Genomic DNA, 22,670 nt, shown 5'->3' with positions numbered 1-22,670 from the left:
GACTTGAAGTGAGCTGAAGTGTCAGACTGAGTTCATATACAAGCGCAGGGTTTTATCGAGTGAAGAAGACAAATCCAAAAGGGCAAACCAAAATCAAAGCCGATAGACAGGCAGAGTATCATGCAATCAGCAGACAGATTTAACTAGGCTAGGGAGAACTTGCTAAACAAAAAGTCTGGGGAAAAATTGAAAAAGCTTGCTCACTAACCTCACTACCAGAATGCTAGGCGTGAGACTGCAAAAGATTCAATCGAAGTCTGGGTTATTTATGGAGCGTGTGCTAATTGGTAACAGGTGGCTGTGATTAGACGTCTGGGGAACTAGATCGAGGTAATGGTTTGTGTGCTTGTGCTTGTAGTTTGTTGTTTGGCTGAGAATTTTGGGAAATGGAGTTCATTTTGGTCAGAGGCAAAGCTGTGGGGGATTTTTAGGTTTGAACCCTCTGAAATATATTCTGACTGTTCCAAAATTTAATTTCTGCAGTTAACACAACAAACATACAGCACAGCTAATCAAATTCGGTTTAAGGTCTATATTCAGGATGCAGCCATATTCCGAATACGATGTTTATATGTGTACAGGCATCGGAATATTCCTGTATACCTGGCTGTTGTAAGTATGCCTGAGTCGCCACTCCTAAATCCCTAGCCTACAGCTAAGCAACTGTTAGCACCCACAATTCCTTGCATACTGAGCATGCACATATATCTCCTTTCAGTGAATTTTCTGAATAAGGTGTTTGGGGTGCAACAAATTTCCGATTAAAACAGACATATTCCAGGAGTGGGAATCAGAATTTGGGGTATCCATGTATTGTCTTAATCTTAATCAGGCAATCGTATTGCGGCGTTTATAAGACTCAATACTAATTAGAATATTGGCAAATTCCGATTAATATTGTAATATTGATGTGCATGTAAATGTAGCCATTGTCTGCTGCCGTGGATGCGCCTACATGAGATTTGTACTTCCCAAAAAACAGTTTAATCCCAAGTCTCAAACTTGCTTAACTAAATAATCTCACTGGGATGCTGTAGATTTGTACATAAGAGCTGCTGCTGTAATCATAAAGACTGTCCTGTGCTCATTCCAGGACTCTGACTTACAGTCTGCTCATACTAAACATCCTTTCAGCACACTTAGTACTGTCTGTCTTTACTAATCTACACCTGTATACTGTAATTTTTCATTTTTAATCCCAGAAGAGTTTCCTTTTGAGTCGAGTTTCTCTCAAAGTTTATTCCTTATGTCTTCTCAGGATGTTTTTCCTCTCCACTGTCGCCTCTGGCTTGCTCATTAGGGATCTAAATCTTGATTTCTGTAAAGCTGCTTTGTCACAATGTTTTTTGCAAGTAAAACTGAAAAATTAAAAATCAGCTTATTAATGGGGTTGTCTTTTTTCTTATGATAGCCTGCATCTATTTCCTGTAGCAAAGAGAGGCAGGTTACCTCATGTTAACAAATTAGCATGAGAACGAACTGGTCTTTATCAGAGAACATGCAGAAAATCAATGATGGCAACACAGACAATTTTGTTTGGCATGGGAGGACATTCGCTACATGACACCACTGATTTCCATCTGCCCCGATAGTTCTCTCTCTCTCTCTCTCTCTCTGTCTCTCTCTCTCCCTCTCTTCACCAATCTGCTGGTTGTGTTTATTGTGCTTGATCCAACACTGAACAATTTGGAAATGATTGACCTCCGTGACATCTCTGCACTCTCCCAGTTTCCATAGTAAGTAAGTTAAATTAATGGAAACTGTAAATGAAAGATTGCGTAACTGCTTGTGTTGTCTTTTTCGACTGGCTCTAGGGTGTGGCACATTGTTCTGTTGGGTGAAGATGGTATTCTTGCGCACACCATGTAAGAATCAGAGTCAGAACAAAACACACAAGTAACCAAAGGATACTACTGTTGCATCTAATAATCTCAATATTTAAGATTGCTCAGTTACTGTGGTTACCTGTCTAAAAATTATATAATATAAAAGGACATTATGTTGTAGAATCCATTAAATAGTACACACTGCAAAAAATGATATATCAAGTGAAAATGCCATGATTATTTATACGGAGTTAAAGTGAGAGTCATCTAAAATAGTCTTGTTCTATTGGCAGATTTACTGTAATCTTATATTTAAGGAGTACTACACAATGGGGCATGCTCTTATAGGCAAATAATCAATGACATAGTGGTTTGAGAAACTGTGCGACTTGACGCAAAGCATTGTTAGTGTTACCATAGTAGTAGTAGTTCTTTATTTTTCAACAACAGGATGTCTTGAAGTGTTTAATCCATCTTATACCACGGATATTTCCCAAAGCTAACAAATTTTTATTAAGTAAAGAATGCCATGTTGTACATTTTATCTCTTTAGTTATATTTAATGTTGTGGAATTTCTGTGAAACAAGTGTCATGGCTTATGCTATTGCAGCTATATACAGTCATTTCCTTAAAAGCCTCTCTTTATTTCTTTCTCTTGAAGTTAGTAAGACATTGTTTTGCAGCTTGTCATGTTAGTGAGTAAAAACTTAAAGTTACAGCTGTACCTCTGACTGTTACAAAGCTCTGACACTGGGGTCTACTTCTATAAATGCTAAATAAGCATCTCCTCACAGAAAGTTTCACCATATCAACAATTATACACAATTTAAAAATCTGTTCATATGGAGTGTCCACCATACAGGTCCTTCTGTAAGTTGTTTCTATAGAAACGACAACATATTCAAATATGCACATTAATATAAACCTTGGAGGTGGTACTACTGTCAGAGCTGTTGTTGTAGAACATGAATCAAAACTATGGTATAATAACCTTTGGTATAATAAGAAATATTTGATGAATTTGCCTAGTTTCACTGTTGTTTTATTGATTGATTGATTGATTGATTGATTGATTTTTGGTATTGTTTTGCAGTGGATATCCTCTCCATTCTGTGGTCCAAAAAACCTTTCTTCTGTTATAGAAATACACATTTTGTTGAAGGTCATCATTTTGAAAACATATGTATGCTCTGTCTGTGACATTCAGGACCGGAAACATCCTTAGCATTACAGGGACTTTCCTTGTTAGCAGGAGAACTGTAACCATGGTTACCTGGATGTTATTGTCATCTGTCTGCAATTTGCACTTATTACCACTAGGCATGTTGACCCTGTTAAAGCTCAGTCTGCTATTGTTACCTTCTCTGGGTGTTATTATGATACTAGCCTGTCTCTTGTATATACTGCACTTTTAGATAATTCAATTCTTTATTCTCTGTTTTTTCAGTTTGGTTTGTTGTTCCAGTAAACTCTGCACATGGATCCATCAAGACTGTGTTGCTCAATTTGTGCAAAAACTAGTTTATATGAAAAAATATACTAAGCCACTGCAACAGTGTCTGTCATATAGGGATGTAAACAAATACTATTGCATTATTCAGAATGAACAGATACAAATACAATTTTTTTTTAGAACGCTTGACAGAATAGTTCATATCACATCTGGTTGAGACTAGAGAAGTGCAAGCGGGATGTTTTTATATTCAAAACTGAGTGAGCAGTCAGATATGAAGCTTGTTGGATAAACAAAGACTATGTTCATTCATTCCATAGCATTAAACTGATACAGTTAGTGGCACTGTGTTACACCACAATTATCAAAAAGCAGTTGTTATGGTATTAAGGAACGAATTCATAACCACTTTATGTAATAACTTTCTGGGTTACTTATACAGGTTTTAACCATCTTAGTAGAAGGACTACCTATTGGTATTGTGAAAAATTCTGATTTTGTATGCTTCTCTAGCATGTTGCATTTTTATCGCCATTTTATTAAAATATAATATTGCTATTTTATTTTAATGATCTATATGACTGTTTACATCTCAATGAGCTATATATTATATTATATATGAATGAGCTATATAATATATATATGTATACACATATACATACACGCACACACACACACACACAGACACAGATATACAGTATGTGTACTACCTGGTGGATGAGGCTGGTTCTGTGGTCTGTCTCTGCATGCGTTGTGTGCGCCTCAGGAAGTGTTCCTTCATGGAGAGCTGCACGTCTGCTGGAATGTCAGGTGACGTGTGGCTGATCTTCACAGCTGCCTCCAGGAAGCCCATGGGTGTCAGCGACTCCTTCACTTTCTCCATGGCCATGCCAACCAGGGGCTGCTGGGGACTGGGTGCACGTGACAGCGGCTGAAGGGACGGGTAGCTGTCCGTGGTTAGGGCGACGGAACTGGAGGACGTCACGGCCTTATCGCGCCAAGGTATCCAGCACAGTTTCCAGGAAGCTAACGCCACCAGTAGCAACAATGCCAAACTGCACGCCACTAGCACGCCAATGGGGATGCCAACAGTGACGTCTGTAGCCAGGAGGAGGAAAGCCAAGAAAAAGTAATGCCACAATATGGGGAAACAGATGGCAGAGACAGTGAGAGAGACAGAAACATACATGTTTAGGTTCAGGCATATATTTTCCCCTGCTATAGACACATTGTACATGCACATATCATCACTGACATTGAGTTCACTGACAGTGGCTTTACAGGCAGCAAAGGAAATCTGTAATCCTCAGTTGGCAAAACAAAGGCTATTGAAAAGTGATGATCATAACACTCCCACACGAATACAGCGCAATGTAATTAATCACTCATACAGCATAGCTATAGGCCTGTAATCTACTTTCAAAGAAACAATGCCAGTGGAAGATGCTGCAATGCTGCCATCTGTGAAATGCCCATGAGTGGGTGTGGAAGGAAACAAATGCACAATTTCTCCTATATAGAATACGCTTGGAAATGAACTTGAACGCCATAAAGCTGGAGAGTCTCCTAGAATGCTGACAAGCGCTATGCAAACATTGATTTAAAATGAAAAGGCGGAAGAGCAGTGGAGACAGAACTGTCATTCAGCATGCCGCTGGGAGCTCTAGCATTGTTTTTTTTTTTTTTAAATAATCTCAAGACAGGATGATTGTTATTTTTTTCTCCCTGTGATGTGCAAGCTGAGCAAGAAAGATTGACTTTGTTTCTTTTTATTGAAGCCGAGGTCGTCTATTGCCCATTGGCTTTGATTAGTTTGATTTATCTGCAGTAATGCACATGGTGGGATCCCTGAGCTTGTTGAGTAGGCAAATGAAACACAAATCTCTAGACACGCATGGATGTCTGCAGCCAAGTCTAATTTGAGGTTTTTCAAACTTTACTCATTTTTGTGTCGGAACCTCATTCGTTTTTCACAAAGCCCTTTGTTGAACAATGACATAGGTTAGATTTTAATGAGTAAAATGATTTTTAACAACTCAAACAATAAAGACAATGAGCTTTGTGTGGGGCTAATTCGCATGGGAACAGCAGACTGAATATAACTTCATATCTAGATTTCCTCTGTGCATCTGAAATGTAATTAACCTAGACAGATATTTTTATGATATCTAAATATATAAATGAGAACATACTGGAAGCGAGCACAGAGGGAAATCTTGGATGATAAAATGTGGAGTTTTGTGCTGTTCCCATATCCTGAACCCTATGTTGTTTATTATTATTTGCCTCATTCTTGTAAGTAAACCTCACAGTTAGAGTTTTTTCTTAACTGAATGTCCACTCTGTAGGGTTCACGGATAAGCCTGGATGGAGAAGGGATTTCTAGAACCTGTGATTTATTCTTCCAGTAGATTTAGACCATCATCACATCCCTGGCTTCCCCCTGTAATCTGAAATTGCAATACAAAGTCTGCCTGTCAACTTTCCATTCCCCCTCGCTGACAGCACAGCTGGGGCCTTTTGACCAGCTTAGCAGTCAAAGCTTACTGTGTGTGCTTATTTAACACAGCGCATTATAGAGTGAAAGGATCATTCCTCCCAAAAAAAAAAAAAAATCAAATTCATGTTATTTTTAGATTCAAAAGCAGCTCTGTGATAACATGTAGCCTCCATAGGTGCTACCATCTGTCTTTTAATCTAACAAAAATAGAATGAGCACGGTGTTGAATTTTATACCACAGAGGTCCTAAGACAAGCTATGACCTATAACTTACTCATTTGTAACACTATCTACAAGTGGCTTGTGTACAACTGCATGACTGTATTAGTTTTTTGCTTATCAGTCATAAAAGGGGCAAAAATTTTCAGAATTAGTGCGTATTAAATACATGCATTGCTAGCAATATCTTAGCACTGTTCTATTCTCAGTTCTGATTGGTCAACAAACTCTGAGTAGCTCTGGCTGTAATTCCAATCACAGCTTTAGATTAATGTGCTTGGTCTCATATTTTATTGTTTCTATAGTAACAACTTGCACAAGGACGTGTAAGGTTAGGATTAGCACGTAAATGTATTTTAAAGATGTGCATTAGTATTTTTGGAAGGGAAGGAGTCTCCTGAGTTAGTGCGTTGTAACTGTCAAAGGTAAAGTGTAAGAAAGTATTCCAACAGAGAAAGCCATCACTATGGCGGGGTTTGCAGTTTCCTGGTAACATGACAAGCTGCAATTTTTTTTTTGAGAAAGAATAAAAGGCTGGTGATGGAACGAGTGTTTATAGCTGCTATAACATAAGTGATAACAAGAACTACCTCATTTCATGGATGTTCCACAACTTAAAAATGTAACGATAATAATAACTATAATAAATAAAAATGGTAATAGTTGGCATTTGCTGTGGTAGAAGAGGAATAAAACACTTTGTGACATGTTGCTATTGGAAAATAATAATTTTCGTTGTGATATAATCGACTTTGCGATGGGCTACAACACAGCACGCCATCACTGATGACAGCAGGTCCCATCATGCTTTATTCCTTACTTACAGCATTGGTATTAACAACAGAACAAATTCCACAGATAGTGTACAAATATCAGCTTTTTAATATTATAATTCAAACTCACCACCCATATTTAACTCAAACCCATGTCCTTGAGTGTAGAGATTTACATTGGCAGACCACAGGGGGTAATATAGAAGAGTGGAGCTTGACATTGCATGTCCTTGTCTTAATAGCCAATCTGTCATAATTAAATGAATCAGTTTTCACGCTCCATTATTAACACAAAAAGTGTTAGTATCCTGTAATAATAATAATGGCTGTATTAATTATGCTTCATAACACTCCCATTAGGATGGCACAGCCACGGGTAGGGTTCCTGCCTCACAGCTCCAGGGTCCCTGGTTCTATCTTGAGCTTGGGTTATTGTTTGGAGTTGACTCCTGAGTTTCCTCCAGGTTATTGGGTTTCCTAGCACCTCTGCTAGATAGGGCTAAATTGCCCCGAGGTGTGAATGTGTTTGTGTGCATTGTGCCATGCGCTACACTGGCATCCCATCCACCACACTTCACACTCCACGATGACCCTGACCAGTTTAAAGTGCTTATTGAAGATGGATTCCCAGTTCTAATATTCAGAAGCGATTTTACTGTACTCCTTATAAATGAAGCCACAACCACACTAGGACCACTAATAATGAAAAAAAAAGGAATTAAAGAAAGCAAATAAATGTGTTTGCTTCAAAGAAAGAAATAACTATGGCACTCATGCACCTTTTCTGACCCAGTTATAAATAAGTAATAAACCATGACAGGACACGCTGTTATAGGAAAATAATAAAAGGATGGTGTGGTGTGATTATTTTTGAATAACAGTACATCCAGACGTGTTTAATTCCCCTTATACCACAGTAATTGTATTAATCATGTATTAAAGTATGACATGTCATACTTTCAGACAAGTATGATCAAAGCTGTTGTTATAATTAGAGAATTTGAAAGCTTTTAGAATTATAATAGCACTGTGGTATAAATGAACTTAGCACCTTTAAAATCTGCTGTTTGTTTCAGAGCTGCCACTTGGAAGTGTCTAATAACCAAACCAGATCCTTGTGGAATAAACACAAAACATGCTGTTTCTGTATCTGATAGACTTCAACAGCTTCATATCTGGTCAGAGGAAGTCTGACTGTTCCCATTTCTCAATAGATGGCAAGACGTGCATAACAGCATCACGGAAAGACAGCTTTTCTGCAATGAAAAATTGCACACACTGTTTTATAGCAGCCGTAATGGAAATGGTTGCTGGCAATTCTGCATATTTAATTGCTTGCTTTTCTCTGGCCATAAAAATAAAACCTTACAATGGCCTTCTTTTGCAACTGATACAAAATAGAATTAAGAGAAAGACAGGCTAACAGCTAGTTAGCCACGTAAAGCTCTGTGTATTAAAACTAGGCTCAACTGTTTAGCCTATAGCTGATATGGGTTGTGCTTGAAGATCACTAACTGCACTGAGACATCAGCAAGTTAAAATCTAACATTTACGAAAATATTGTTTTGATTCCGCATATTAAAAGCGATGAAGTGTTTGTGCAATTAATACAGTAATTGCAACTCAATTAGTATGCCTTTATAAGTTAATTTCACAACCTAGCAATAACAATTCTAATGTTAATGGAAAAAGAAACTAGAATCTAGCTTTTCAAGGCTATTTAATTTCTGATATTGTGATAATAGAGATTATGTTAGGTGGGTGTAATCATTTTGTCATGTTGGTAAATCTTTTCTCCAGATCCTAAGCACTTTATTCGACTCCACATTATAAACGAGCGTCACAAGTGAGTGGATAATGAAGTGCTTAGCATTTGAAGCGTTAACACAATTTAATACAGTCACACTATATTCTCTAGTGGCCAGTATTTTGCATACTCTCCATTATTCCATTATTTTTCACATGTTAAATGGAACTCATGAAAAGAATTAAACACAATTGGATTTATAGGAAATTAATCAAAAAGGGGTGATATGATGCACCCCTACATGTTGCAGAGTTACTGTTACCACCATGAAGTTGATTATTTTCCAATGTTCCAAAGAGTTTTATTCCATTTATACCACAGCAAATTTGCCAATGATTATTTTTTTTTATTATAGAACACTTTGTATTGTTTCCATTTATTCTATAGTGTTGTAAAATGTCCATGAAACAAGTCAAACTCCTCGTATGACTTAAGTTATAGCAGCTATAGTTGTTCTTTCCCAAGTCTCTCTTTTTTTTCTCTTTCTCAAAGACAAAAAAACCCCACCTTAATATGTTAGTGAGAAACCGGAAAGTGAAAAGTCCTCTGTCCTGTAGAGCAGCTTTACCTCTGACTGTTAGAAAACACTGACCCAGAAGATTCTTTCCATACATGCTAAATAAACATCTTCTCACAGAAACCTTCATCATGTCAAGAATTACACACGTTACACAAATCAAGTTACACAAGTAGATCGAATGCATTAGATAGAGCGCATTAATATTAACCTTGACACTGGAACTACTGTCTGAGCTGCTGATATAAAAAATTAATCAACATCACAGAATCAAGAATTTAACAGCACTGTGGTATAACCTTCTTTTAAAAAGTCCAAGCTTATTGCTGTTCGTTTTGCAATAGTCTGTCACAGAATATGAGTCTTGCAAGGTAAATAGATAATATTCAAAATTAAACTATTGTTCTACTAAGGTTGGGCAAAGTGGATATGTCCAAAGCCAGCACAGCATTCTCGTCATAATGGCCTTGTGTGTACATGAAACAGACAGATTGTCTTGCATGAATTGCTTCTCTTGTCATTTACTGCTGAAGTGTAAGAGCCATCAAAAGGCACAGAGCAGTGGATGAGAGTGAAGCCTGGTTTAATCTTCCACCCCAGGAGACATGGCTAATGAACCACAAAGATGTGGGAGTGTGGGCCCAGTGGGTCTGATCATCCCATCCCAACAATTAGCACTCCATTAATGAGCCACTTGTCAGTAGATTGCAGGTTTGCAATACACCACTTGTCCTAAGTACAAAGATCAGTACGTAACCAAATACGAATACATTATTCAGAATGAACAGATAATGTGTTCAAAACAGTTACATATCCAAGAACGAATAGGAGGTGCACTATTATTATTACTTTTTTTTTTTTTTTTTGGACAGCTTGGATCTGGTTGTGACAAGTTGAGCATTGTTACTGGGATCTGGTAGGACGCAACATAAAAAAAACTCAGTGCTCAGATCACAGCGAGATGCATTTAGCATTTATTCATTCATCCTTAGTAACTGCCTGGTCAGGGTTGCCATGGTTTAAATTAGGGTACTTGTCTGTTTAGATTTTGGGAAATATTGCGATCAGGTGCAAAAATAATAGCAGGATTAAAAAACAGTGATGTAGCTGAGGTTGATAGTGCTAGCATTCAACCTCTGTTTTCCCCCAGTGTTTTCCAGTGTCTCCAGAGGCATAGTGGTAGGGTTCATACTTAATAATAAAAAAAAAAAGAAGTCTGGTTTAGAGCACACCCTCTTTGTGTATAAATCCAAATACAGATACAGATACAAATATTTGGAGCCCTAATCAGATACTGATACAAATAGTGGCACTGCTTTACACGCCTGGCAGGTTTGTAAGAGCTTTTATTTTGATTTTTAGGGCTAATTTAAATATGAAATAATGAATACTTGTGTGATTTGGCCATAGTGAATCTAACAGAATACTAGCGAGAGTCTAAGTTTCAGAAACAGGGATCTCTATGTTCAAAATTTCAGTGCACGGCCATGTTATTTTAGGGCACTTGTGTGTGATATATCTCATTTTAAAGCATATGCTGCTGTACCAGGCACTGATCATGTATCATAAGGGAACATGAGATCACTGTAGCACCTAATATAGCTAAGACATTGCTCTATTTAAATAATTAAATAAACCAAGACCTCATTAAGTCACTCTAAGATAATAATATGTATTAATCATTCTTAGTCCTGTAGCAGACTGTAGTAGGAATTCAAAAACATTACAAGGCATGTCTCAACCTGCTGCTTTGTAGTCTTCATACATGAATTAAAATGTATAGACTACAGAAAATTAGAAATGATAACTACCTCGTGTCTTCTTTTACTCCCAAACCTCAAACTAGCCACAAAAAAAGTCCCACAAATTTATACATGGAATGTTTTTTGAAGGCTGATTGAATAGAAAATATCCCTGTATAGTGTACAACCTCCGAGAGGAAATATTCAGAATGATCTTTGTAATTTAGAAAAGAAAAAATACACATTGGCGGTTCAGCCATGTGTTAACGAAGAAACAAAGCCCCAAAAATGAGACTTAAAAGAACACTTTATAGTACACATTTTATAGTAGTAATCACTACCTCTGGCATTTTAAGCTCTGCACTCTTTAAAAAAAAGGCTTCCAGAAGGGCTCTTGATTTGTGGGTTCTTAACTTCCTAAAGGGGTTCAAAACAGCTCTGTTGTAGGGTTCCCTGTGCAGAATTTTTAAGCTTTTACCCAGAAACACACACAGAAAAACCCTTAGGGGTGCTGGAGAGAACACGTTTGCCTAGAGTGCGCTGTAAAACTAAAAGCACAGGCTGTGTAGAAATCAGAAAGTCAGAGCAAGACATGCTTTTGGAAATAAATGGGGTTTAGTACCTTCATTTGATTAATTAATTTAGCAGATATGTTAGTCAAAACACCCTTAGAAGTATCAAAGCTTAAGGATTTTGTGCCTAGCACTGGCAGGACTCGATTTTGAACTTTCCAATCAAAAGCGTAGAGGCTTAACCATAAATCTCTGGCATAAAAATGTATTTACTTGATTTGCTATGTGAAGCCAGCATTCAAACTGTGTAAACATACCTGACCAGGAGCATCGTTGTTAATAAAAAAAAAAGACTTTAGTAATTAAATAGTCAAAATAAGTTAATATAAGAGTTATCAATGTTTATTTGGGTTTTTACTAATGATTTTCTGTCTTTTTGTCACTAAGTTTTTTCGAAGCACAGCATGGGTTTTGCTCACTGTAAAAGTATCTGGCTGTACTGGGCGCGTACCAGTTTCAGTCAGGTTTTTTCTTTCTGAACAAACTGAAATGTGAAGGAGTGGTGTATTGGGGGTGTGGCTATAAAAAGTGGCCCATGTAAACACAAACAAGCAGGCTGTCATGACCCACAGTTTTCCAAACGAATTTTCCTCAGCCATGTAATACACTTGTGCTGTGTCTATGGCTTAAAAAAATTATTTTTTATCATGTCTTATAAATGTTCCTAGTTATTTGTACTAGTAGGGAATCAATTATTGCGGCTTAAAGTAAAAAATATTACATAAATAGTACTACAGAAACATTTTTGTCACAGTGATTGACAGCAAGTGATTTACACCAGCTAAATGGACATAATGAATGTTTTTTGCTCTACCTGGTCAACAGTTTTGAGATACCTCACTTGTATTTGGACTAATCCTGAGCTCCAAATAATATCTGTGCCTTAGAGTTTGAGACAGCTGATGAAATGTGAGAGCAGCTAATTTCCTTCCCTTTCCTCTGGAGGCACAGAGTTCACCTTGGTTGTGCAAGGATGTGGAGCATAGGAGCCATTTTTGAGGGCCCACCGATTCAATTAAGCTTTTGAAAGACAAGTCAGAGACCAAACCGTGGCCCTGGGGGCATTTCGTTTCAAGTGTCTTTGAATGTAACCTGGTTTCCATGGAAACAGGGCCATTAGACGCCAAGCGTACCCCAGTCACCTGCTTGCTCATGAATTGGCTTATCTCTGCTAAGCAAAGAAAGACTCACTATAGGAGCACATAGTGGACTAACAAGCTAACACATATGACTAGCCCAACTAAACACTAATAAAGTGGCTTACTATGAGGTGTAATTACAGAACTGTGCAAAAGTGTGGGATGAAATTCTATAAAGCAAAGATACCTTCAAATATAATGAGAAGAAAGTATATAAAAATTGATTATAAACAGTACAAAAAAATTAATATTTCTAATTACCAAGTTACCTTTGCCTTTAAAACTCCATCAGCTCTCTTAGGTACACTATTGTGTGCTTTTATAAGAAAAGTGCCTGGTAAGTTTTTTTTCCCCAAGTATCTCTGCGGATATTGCAAAACAGCCTGCAATATGTTTTTATTTGAATAAAGGCCATTTAATTTTATGGAAAATGAATGTTTATAAATGCGTGCATCTGACTGGGATCCCATGGGACGCACCTTTTTTACTTTTATGCAGGCAAGCTATGAACCATGTCAGTATGATCGAGAGGTCAGATATGAAGCTCGTGGGACAAAGAAAGACCACATTCATTAATGTGAACATGAGTCGCTGCATTATGCATTTAGCATTCATTAATTCATCATCAGTGATGGTCTGGTCAGGGTCACGGTGGTTTAAATCAGGCTATTAGTTTATTTATGCTTTAGAAAATGTAAAAAAATAAATTCGTTATAGAATAGCAGGTACAAACAATAATAATAACATCTCTATATGCACTTGAGTGATGTGTGTGTGTATATATATATATATATATATATATATATATATATATATATATATATATATATATATATATATATACTGTATATGCTAGTAGTGCAGATATACTCACTACTTTTTTGCCTCATGTTCCTCTTCTGTCATGCTGTGTGTCCATGACAGCTGATATTTACCAGAACAGGATCTACAGTGATGGATTGTGGCATTACAGACAGTGACTACTGTTAAAGAAAAAGTGCATTGTTTCTGCAGATCCTGCAGGTCTTTCATTCAATATTAATGCTTTTTCCACAAAATTATGGTAGCTAGCATGAAATAGGAAAGTAAAGTGTTAGTCAGTCAGCTGCCAGGTGTGAATACAGCTGAACAAAGTTGGCACGCTGCTTATTTGTGACAAGACTTCCATAGCAAAAAGCTTGGGGATACGTTTTTTTTTCTTTCTCTGCTCTCAACCCAGACATTGTATGCATAAACAGTTTTTCTGACATTGTACATAAGTTACTTCATGCCTTAAGCTATTATTGAGCATTACTTTCTAAATTCCTTCATAACTGCAGTCTGAAAAAGAATAACTTAGACATTTACATCCAAAAAAGAACAGATCAGAGTGGATTTAAGAGCAGAGAGCTGAGAGAAGTGGACAAGTGAAGGATTTGGGACAGAGTTTTAGTGTTATTCTTGCTTTGATTGGTGGTGAGGCAGCACGTTTTGCTGCAAGAGACCCCAGGCAACGCAGAAGGAGTATTTACTACGGCTCTCCACTGAGGCACATATCAGCACTGCCAGGAAATCTCCCTGCCACACCTGGACTGTTTTCAGATTGCAATATTTCATGGCTGTGTTTTCACTGCGGTCTCAAATCCCCTAATCCCCCAGATCCCAGAATGCTGGAGGCCCACAGCATGCTCACCGAGACTGATTGAAGGAGAACAGCGCAAATAACCGTCACTATTACCACTATTAGCACTTTATACCTTTTATAAATACAGTGCTAATATGTATGTATGATATAAAGAGCTACACAAAACCAATATTTTATATTTCTTTTTTTTATGTATTTGTGCTGAGATCAGGGCTGCAGTGTTTTAAGTTTTTTATGAGAATAAGTGAGACTTGGTTGAGAATAAGTGCTGCCATGCTTCCTTCTTCCACATCAAATATTTACCATGTTATTCAAGCATATAGCAACCTGTGGTGATGTAAAACCATAACAGTAGTATATGTAGTCGTATAAAACCGCAGTAAGCTATATAAGCTATAAATTATATTGCATATATTATTCATGTTGTTGAATTCTTGATACTGATTGGTCAAAAGCAGCAAGACAAACTATAGGTTTATATTAATGCACTTGTTCTAATACATTATCATTTCTATAATAACAGCTAACACAGGGACTTGTGTGGTGGACATCCAAATAAATGGATAAAAAAAACATGTGGAGTTGTTGATATGGTGAAGTTTTCTGTAAGGATACATCATTATCATTTTCTGTACAATACATCAAGTATAAGAGGCACTCTGCTAAATTCTGTCTGCCTAGAGAACGATCAATATATGGGCGATGGAGTAGAATGAACCATTTCTCACTTTTTTCATTATCTTGTCCAGTCAAATAGATATTTCTATTGATACCAATCAATACTTTAAGCTTAATCCTCTTCAGCAACTAGCAATCAGCAACTTGTATGTAGGTTATTTGTTTACTTATTTATTTATTTATAGATCTGCAGCCTGAAACATTCAAAAAGAATTTCGGCTCTGCTTAAACCAGGTGAGGGATCAGATGAGGTAACTATCCAGTCTTGAATACAAACACAGACAGCTATTGATTTTCTTTTAAATACCCGTTCTCTCTTTTATTTCACAATGAGATGTTTATATCTGCAAACGGCAATTAAAAAAAACAAATCGCTCAAATTAGCATTCTTTTAAGTGAGCAAGAAATCAGTTTTTTCTCATATAATAATTCTCTAATACACTACTATCATCTCTTCTTTTAGCATTAAAAATAATTTCAACACATTCATTTATAGAGCTGTATGCAGCTAATTCTGACTATACAGTACATTTCATTTACAATGACTACATGTCATAAATATGTGTGGCCACCACATCATTTCAATAAAATTGCTTTACAAAACAGATACATTGCTTTGCTTAAGCTAATTAATGCTATTTTCCTTCCCCCTTTTTCAGCTCTTTCAGCCGCGACACTGGAACAATATTTAAATTGTGTTTTTGGACATAAATGACTTTACACATTCGGCATGTGCTCTTCTGCCTCATAGATTATGTAAAATTGCAAAAATTACAAAAAATGTTCTCCCCATGCCTCGGGGGTTTCCTTTGTGTACTCTGGTTTCCTCCCCCAGGTTAAAGACCTGCATTTTAGGCTGATTGGCATTTCCAAATTGTCCGTAGTGTGTGAATCTCCTCAACTGGTCATTCAGATGATTTGTTTTTCCATATGAATACTTTCGGTAATCTCCTACGGTTTCATTTGTACAAGATGCAAACTAATGAAACCTTGTAATTCACTATATGCATAGGTTATGTTTGGTTGAACACTGCATCTCTGATAATGCTAATTTCAGCTAGTATGGCTATAGGACTTAAATGTTATGCTAGTTTCAAGCTAATAGCAATGTACTCATCATTAACTATCCAGGAACTGCTGAACTAGCACATTTACTGTAAAAACACAAAAATATGATGTACACATATAGTGTTACAGAAAGTGTTACAGTTTACTTTTGATACTGTACGGGTGTGAGACAAAGCCACTATCTGTATCTGTTTAGTGCTCCAAATATTTGTATCTGTAGCTGTATGAACCTTTCTGACAAGATCTAAAAAAAATAATAATAGTGCGCCATCCGTTTGTATCTATGTTTGTATCTTGTTAGAACACAATATCTGTTCATTTGTTCAAATTGTTGAAGTTACATTTAAGTTACATTCTTAATATACTGGTATGTCTAGGTACAGTACACTTGTGGAATTGAGCTTTGTTTTAAAGCAGTTTACTACTTAAAATTTTGTGGTTAATTATTTTTAATCACTCAAAGCATTCTTGAGAGCTAAAATCCTAATTTTAGCGCACTGAGATGGACTGGCGTCACATCCAGGGTGGATTCCCGCCTCAAGCCCAGTGTTCCCAGGATAGGCTCTGGACCGTCCGCGATATGGACCAGAAAGTTGTTACTGCAGATAAAAGAGCAACTGATGTTCTTTCACATACTGTTAATTATAAGTATATGGCTAGTTATTTGCTATAAATGTAGTTATTTTTCAATACTGCACATCCTGAAGTGTTTTATTCCTCTTATAATTGACAATGCTAACGGTTTTTTATTTATTAAATAATGACGTCGTATATTTTATCCATTTATAGTTACATTCAAGGTTGTGAAATATTCATGAAACCTATAATCACTTATGTTATCACAGCTATAAATGCTTGTTTCCTCATCAGCCCCTCTTTTTTCTCTCTCTTGAAGTTAATAAGACAAAAACCTGCATCATATCATGTCACTGAGACGCTGCAAACCCCTCTGTCCTGAAGACTTTCCTGTGTCTGAAAACTTAAAGTTCCAGATTTACACCTGACTGGTACAAAGCACTGAAACTGGAGACTCATTCGAAAAATGTTCACTAAATGCCTTCGAACAGAAAACTATACCATATCAACTGCACTTATTTTTTTAAACTATTTATGTAGAGCATCCACCATACTTGTCCCTGTGTAAGGTGTTAGTATAGAAATGATAATGTATGTGAATGAGTGCATTAAAATAAACACGTGATTTTCTCCTGGACCTGTAGGCTGGAACTACAGCCAGTTATAGATGTTATAGAAAATGAATCAACTAGAGAATTGCAGTTTTTTGGTATATGGTAATACATTTAATGCACTTATACTATATTATTAGTAATATTCTTATATTACTAATAATATACTTCTGTACTAAAGGTACAGTATCTGTAGTTCTGAATACATAGTAGCTGTGCTACTTTTACAAGATGAAAAAAAGTTCTCTTATCTTGCAATTGCTGCAAAAAATAAATTATGTTAAGCTTCAGCTGACACCATTTTCAGCTTGTTGAATGAAATTATCTGTACTCTTCAGTTTCTACACTGCTGAAAACCAGAAGCAAGACTCACTCACCTCCCTGGAGCTTTATTTTGGTATCATAGTAGCTTAGTGTTTAAGGTTCTGCTAAGTAATAAGTTGAAACATCAGGGTGGTCAGAGAGCACTTGAATGAGGCCTTTAATCTTCAGTGCTGTACTTGGGATATACGCCGTTTCACTTGTAAGGTGGATTTAATGTGTATGAAAAATAAATAAATCTACACTTGGAAACACATGCTGTTGAAATTTAAGGGAAGTACATTTTTAACCTTCTTTTTCATTGTTCTATTTTGGTTCAGTCATGAACCGTTTTCATTGGGTTACATTTTTTTCACATCTTGACATATCTTGAAACAAGCAAACAAAAAAAACCTATACTTACTTAACTACACTGAGTCCTATAATAATAATAACTGCAAGAAATCATAAGTTTCAATTCTAAAACTACTAAATGTCACTTAATATCCAACCGAGAGTCACATTATGTTTAACAGTAGCCAAAAGACAGGGAGATGGCTAAGTGTTAATGAGCCATCTGATGCCCAAGTATCCCCGTTGGGGTCAGTAACAGCAGCTAATTAGAGCTACAGTGTTATACGCACTGGGAAATATTGATATTTTTTCTCAGGACGTGGAGAGGAAAACATTTTCTAGGAGACATTAGTGATAATGTAGAAAATCCATGAATAACATGTAATCAAGCTTTTCCAAATACAAATCTCATACATGGCATATGACAAAGTAATGATAATATTTTAATTTTCAATATGATTTCTGGTCCCATCCTGCATGTCCAAATAAGTGCAAATAACGATTATTACTTTGCTCAGCTAAAGGTTTCCCTGAGCTGCGGAGTCAATATTCATGTCATGTGGAAATACCATAGTGCTCTGTCTTAACAGGTCGTTAAATCCAGTGAGATGAGTCAACCTAATTTTCCCTGTCACTTCTCCTTGTCTTGCCGAAATATTGATCTCCACAATCCAGCGCCTAAACAAAAAAACGAGGGACCATCGAATAAGATATATCGCAGTTCACTTTCCAAATGGGATTGTAGTCCATCGATTGCAGATTGGAGCCCCAGATGTCCTCCATTTTTCATGGAGGCAGCAAGCATTAGCATGCCTGTATAGAATCCAAGATCTGTTGCAAAATTTGTAAAGTCTCGTCGAAATGCATGTTAACAATGAAGGAGGCACAGTATGTAGCAAACTAAACGCAACCAAAATTATTGTACCCAAACGGCTAGAATGAATTCGTGCATTGCTATAGATAAGAAAGTAGCAGCAAAGCAACCTCAGAAAAAAGCTAGAAATTATTCGGAGACACTGAGGTGACATGATGGTTAATTTTTACAAAGTGTGCCCATAAATTCATATATTGAGACCTTGCGTTAAGCTTGATGTGATTTATTTTGTGGCCACAAAATACTTAACTAATGGAAATCAATTAAATTAGGCCATTTTGGTAACAGAAACCTACGCATCAATCTTGGAATGATGCATAAAGACTGGAGTCACTGGTTATGTGGCATGGATTTACCATTAGTCTTGTGTGTTATGCAAATTTTCAAAGCTAATATGCTCTTCAAATAACCACCTGGAGGCTTTGTGTTGTATGATGTGTGACAACATAAGTGTTCAGTTACAGTTACCCAATTTATGGCCTCAGAATATTACATTCTGGCCTCTATATTAATTTGTGGTGACACCTTATTAAAAAATTACCACCCCATGGCACCTTAGAATCATACCTTGAACTAGACTGTAAAAACTAAACACACTCTGGATTTCAGTACTGTTTCATCAACTGCCCCTCATGTCTCTGAATTATACATGTGGAGCAGTGGGCCAGAATGGCTTGCCGTGGAACCGAGAACAATTTAGATGAAGAGATTTCCTAGCTTCAGCTACACTTAGCATGGTAATTTTGTACACAAGCACACTAGCTTGTCAGCTAGCTAGCAGAATAAATAATAAAGTTATGTCAGCTGGCATGTGTAGGCTGAGTAGTTCACAGATAAATCCAATTTTTAATGTAAAAAAATGAAAAACACACTTAAAGACAGAGAATCTTCACAGTCTGGGCTAGAAAGAAATCAGCCCCAGTCTCGCTTCCTTGTACCATTATACTTGGTTCCAAAAAAGTCCAAAAATATCCACTTTAAGCCATTTGGGAACAGCAAATCCACATCTCATGTGGATTCCAGAAACTACACCTTATATCGATGTCTTTTTATCTTTGAAAGACAGCAGCTTTATACGAGCAACCCTGATTAATTATATTAAAGCTCCTGTTTGCTTTCATATATCACATCTGCAGTTTTTGCTGTTTTGAAAAGCAAACTTAATCATATTTTTATTACTTCTAGACAAATTCTGATGTCTGGACAGACATTCAAACTGAGTTCCACATGCATCCAAGTTTGTCCCTTCATTCAGGCCAAAAAATATTTGAACCCTTAATATAGAGACTGAGATTCTTTCAAGAGGGAATCGGAAGGAAACTTGATGAGGGAAACAGCTCTGAAACATTGCAATAATATTCACACACTCCAAGGAAGAAGGAGATAAATAATACAGGTTTGATTAAGTAATAAAACCCTGGGTAACTCATTAGCACTTCTACTAAGTTTACATTTACTGTAATAAATTCACTATAGGGATGTGATTCTGTTTAAAATGTAGACTTGCTTTTCAAGGTTATGTGGCTTGTTACACATTCATAATGTAGAAAGGTCATGTTTATTATGTATAAGCCATCAGAAACACAGTCAGCCCTAACTTATTACTGTCCTTTAATAATAAACTCATTTAAGTAACTGCAAGTCATTTGAGCAGAGTTAGAATGTATTATTAAAATGCGTTCTTTTTAAAATTAAGCTACCGATTATATTATTAGACTTGACATCTTGAGAGGTCCCAACTGGAACTAAATGGATAATTAATAGTAATTTGTTAAAATGGTTTAATTTCTTGACTATTTGCTAAATGAACTGAAACCTGAAGATTTTTGCTGACCTGAGATAAACAGTTTAGACATTTCAGCCAACATACTGGTATCATCCAATTTCAACTATGTAATTATGATATTACAAATCCACACTTTTCCATTATGATGTCTGTTTCACATGGCAAGATTAGCGGTTAAAAAGATGCATTCTTCTTCTGCTTGCTCTTATCCTCAATTTGTCCCAACTGTCATTATGTCCTAATGTGAGACCGTTACAAGAAGCTCTACAGGTTTCATTTCCTGCTGCGTTTTTGATTTTGCACTAACACTATTGGTTTGATAGAATCCTGTGGTGTTTATTGATCTGTGTCCATCACTGTGTGTAAACTCCATCACCAGGTTTTCTCGCTACACAAGGTGTTACAAATTATGGATAACACAAGTGTGATTTCTCATATCCGCTTCTCATGCGTCCAAATGTGCCAATTTCAGGCGTGAGGCACAAAATTCATGTTGAGACAACAGACGTAGTGAGGCAATGATCTTTCTGTGATCAGATCACTGGAGCACAGAAAGCACTAGAGAAATTTCCTTTTTTCCTCAGTGATTGATGACTAAACGCAGTCATGTTGACTAGATGTAGTCTTGATGGTAGAAAGTGAATTAGTCTTGGGTTTTTTTTCACCAGGGGACTTCATTCCTTCACTGAAGCCAATCTACAGAATAAACAATATGGTGCATGGCTGCTCAGCTCTGTAACTCCTGCAGAGTTTTTGGCTCCTGCCTTATCAAGGTCTCTACTGGCATGTAAACATTAGAAATGGGGGTTGTTGGCTCTAGTTGCTCTGATTAATATAATTTAAAATTAATAACAGAATAATAGGCTGAATAAAAGGCCTTAAAGATTCAAAACCTTTTGACAGTTAAAGCTGAACAAGCTAAACAGTAAATTTAGCTCTCTCTCTCTCTTTCTCTCTCTCTCTAGCTATTTTTTCATATTACCATATCATTAATGAATCCTCTCATAACAAACACACATAATATTTGTAAGTTATATTGCCATGAAAAATGCCTAAATGTGGTCGTTGTGTTCTTGCGCTAATATATATTTTTAACCTTCCCCTTTGTCTATATATAACTTGCTCTAAAACTCTAAGGAAGAATTCTCAGGAATGACTCAAAGTACATTGAGTGGTATTCTCTGGGTTTATCGATCACATGTAGCTTATCTGTACACTATGTCAGCTTCAGTATTGCAATGTGTTATGGTGTGTGTTCAGAATGAACAGTTTTCTGTCCTTTGCACTTGTGACATCTAATTCAATGGTAGTTTGTACTACAAAAGTAGTTGGAAAAGCTTTTTACTTTTATGAGTAATTGGCAACAGCTTTTCAGAGGGAGTCTTATTTGCTTCGGTTGACAGTTGTACTTGCTAACTGTGAAGCATGAAATGAAGAACTATTGCTTTTGAATAAGACTATTCAGTGTCCCCAATAAACTTGAGTTTTGCAGTTGAGTTAGTTTACTATAGCTGCAAAAACTGTAAACGATAATTCAGACTAATATATCAACACAAAACACAGCAATACAGGACAGACAATACAGGACTGAATCCTGGAAGGAACTAAAGTATGGAGGAAAATTAACAGACGGAAAGTGTGCCAATATCCATTAAAAGTCAGACGAGGAATAACTAAACTATATTTAAAAAAATTCCCGCCTCTCCTTCCCTCTCCTTCAAAACTCGTAGCCCTGTCCTCAACTTTTTAGTTCTGAGGTTCAGCTTGGCCATACTGACTTGTTTTGGTACGATTCACTAAAAAAAATTGTAAAAAAAAAAAAAAAAAAAGTTCTGTTCCATGTTCCGCTCATTATTTCTCTCAACAGTTAAAGCAGTGCAACTCTGAAACTCTTGACTACTTTTCATAATATTCTCAAGTCAGTCAGTCTGATAGCTTGTTAAACACCTCTGAGTCTGTCTGAAAAGGCTCTGATACAGCAATTCAGCCAGAGAGAGTAGAGCTTTACCATATTCCAAGTTCACACCACAGCACCTGGAGATACTACAAAGAGAAACTGTCCTAACTGGAGCTTACACCAAAAGCCACCCAGTAGTCTTGGCAATAACGCCAAGGCTATTTATACACATCTCATTAACCGAAGAAGCAGGTGACTTGCAGAGCACTGGGGAAGGCCGATTGGCAGATCTTATTAGCTGGACTTCAGAAACACAGAGCATTTGTGATAGAATGTATTTATGAACAGAAGAG

The 22,670-nt window shown here is 36.7% G+C and overlaps 1 protein-coding gene across 1 annotated transcript in view; it reads right to left on the bottom strand.

Moving 5' to 3' along the window:
* Positions 1-22,670, bottom strand: part of syt6a (synaptotagmin VIa) — a 69,195-nt gene that overhangs the window by 19,264 nt on the left and 27,261 nt on the right. The window contains exon 2 of the mRNA XM_026921359.3: positions 3,991-4,378. Coding sequence (XP_026777160.1) covers positions 3,991-4,378 — 388 coding nt within the window. The remainder of the gene's footprint in view (positions 1-3,990; positions 4,379-22,670) is intronic.

The sequence above is a fragment of the Pangasianodon hypophthalmus genome, chromosome 16 (genome assembly GCF_027358585.1).
Source record: "Pangasianodon hypophthalmus isolate fPanHyp1 chromosome 16, fPanHyp1.pri, whole genome shotgun sequence".
NCBI classification, from domain to species: Eukaryota; Metazoa; Chordata; class Actinopteri; order Siluriformes; family Pangasiidae; genus Pangasianodon; species Pangasianodon hypophthalmus.
Note: the sequence above shows the minus strand (reverse complement) of the source record. Positions and strands in the feature narration are given on the sequence as shown.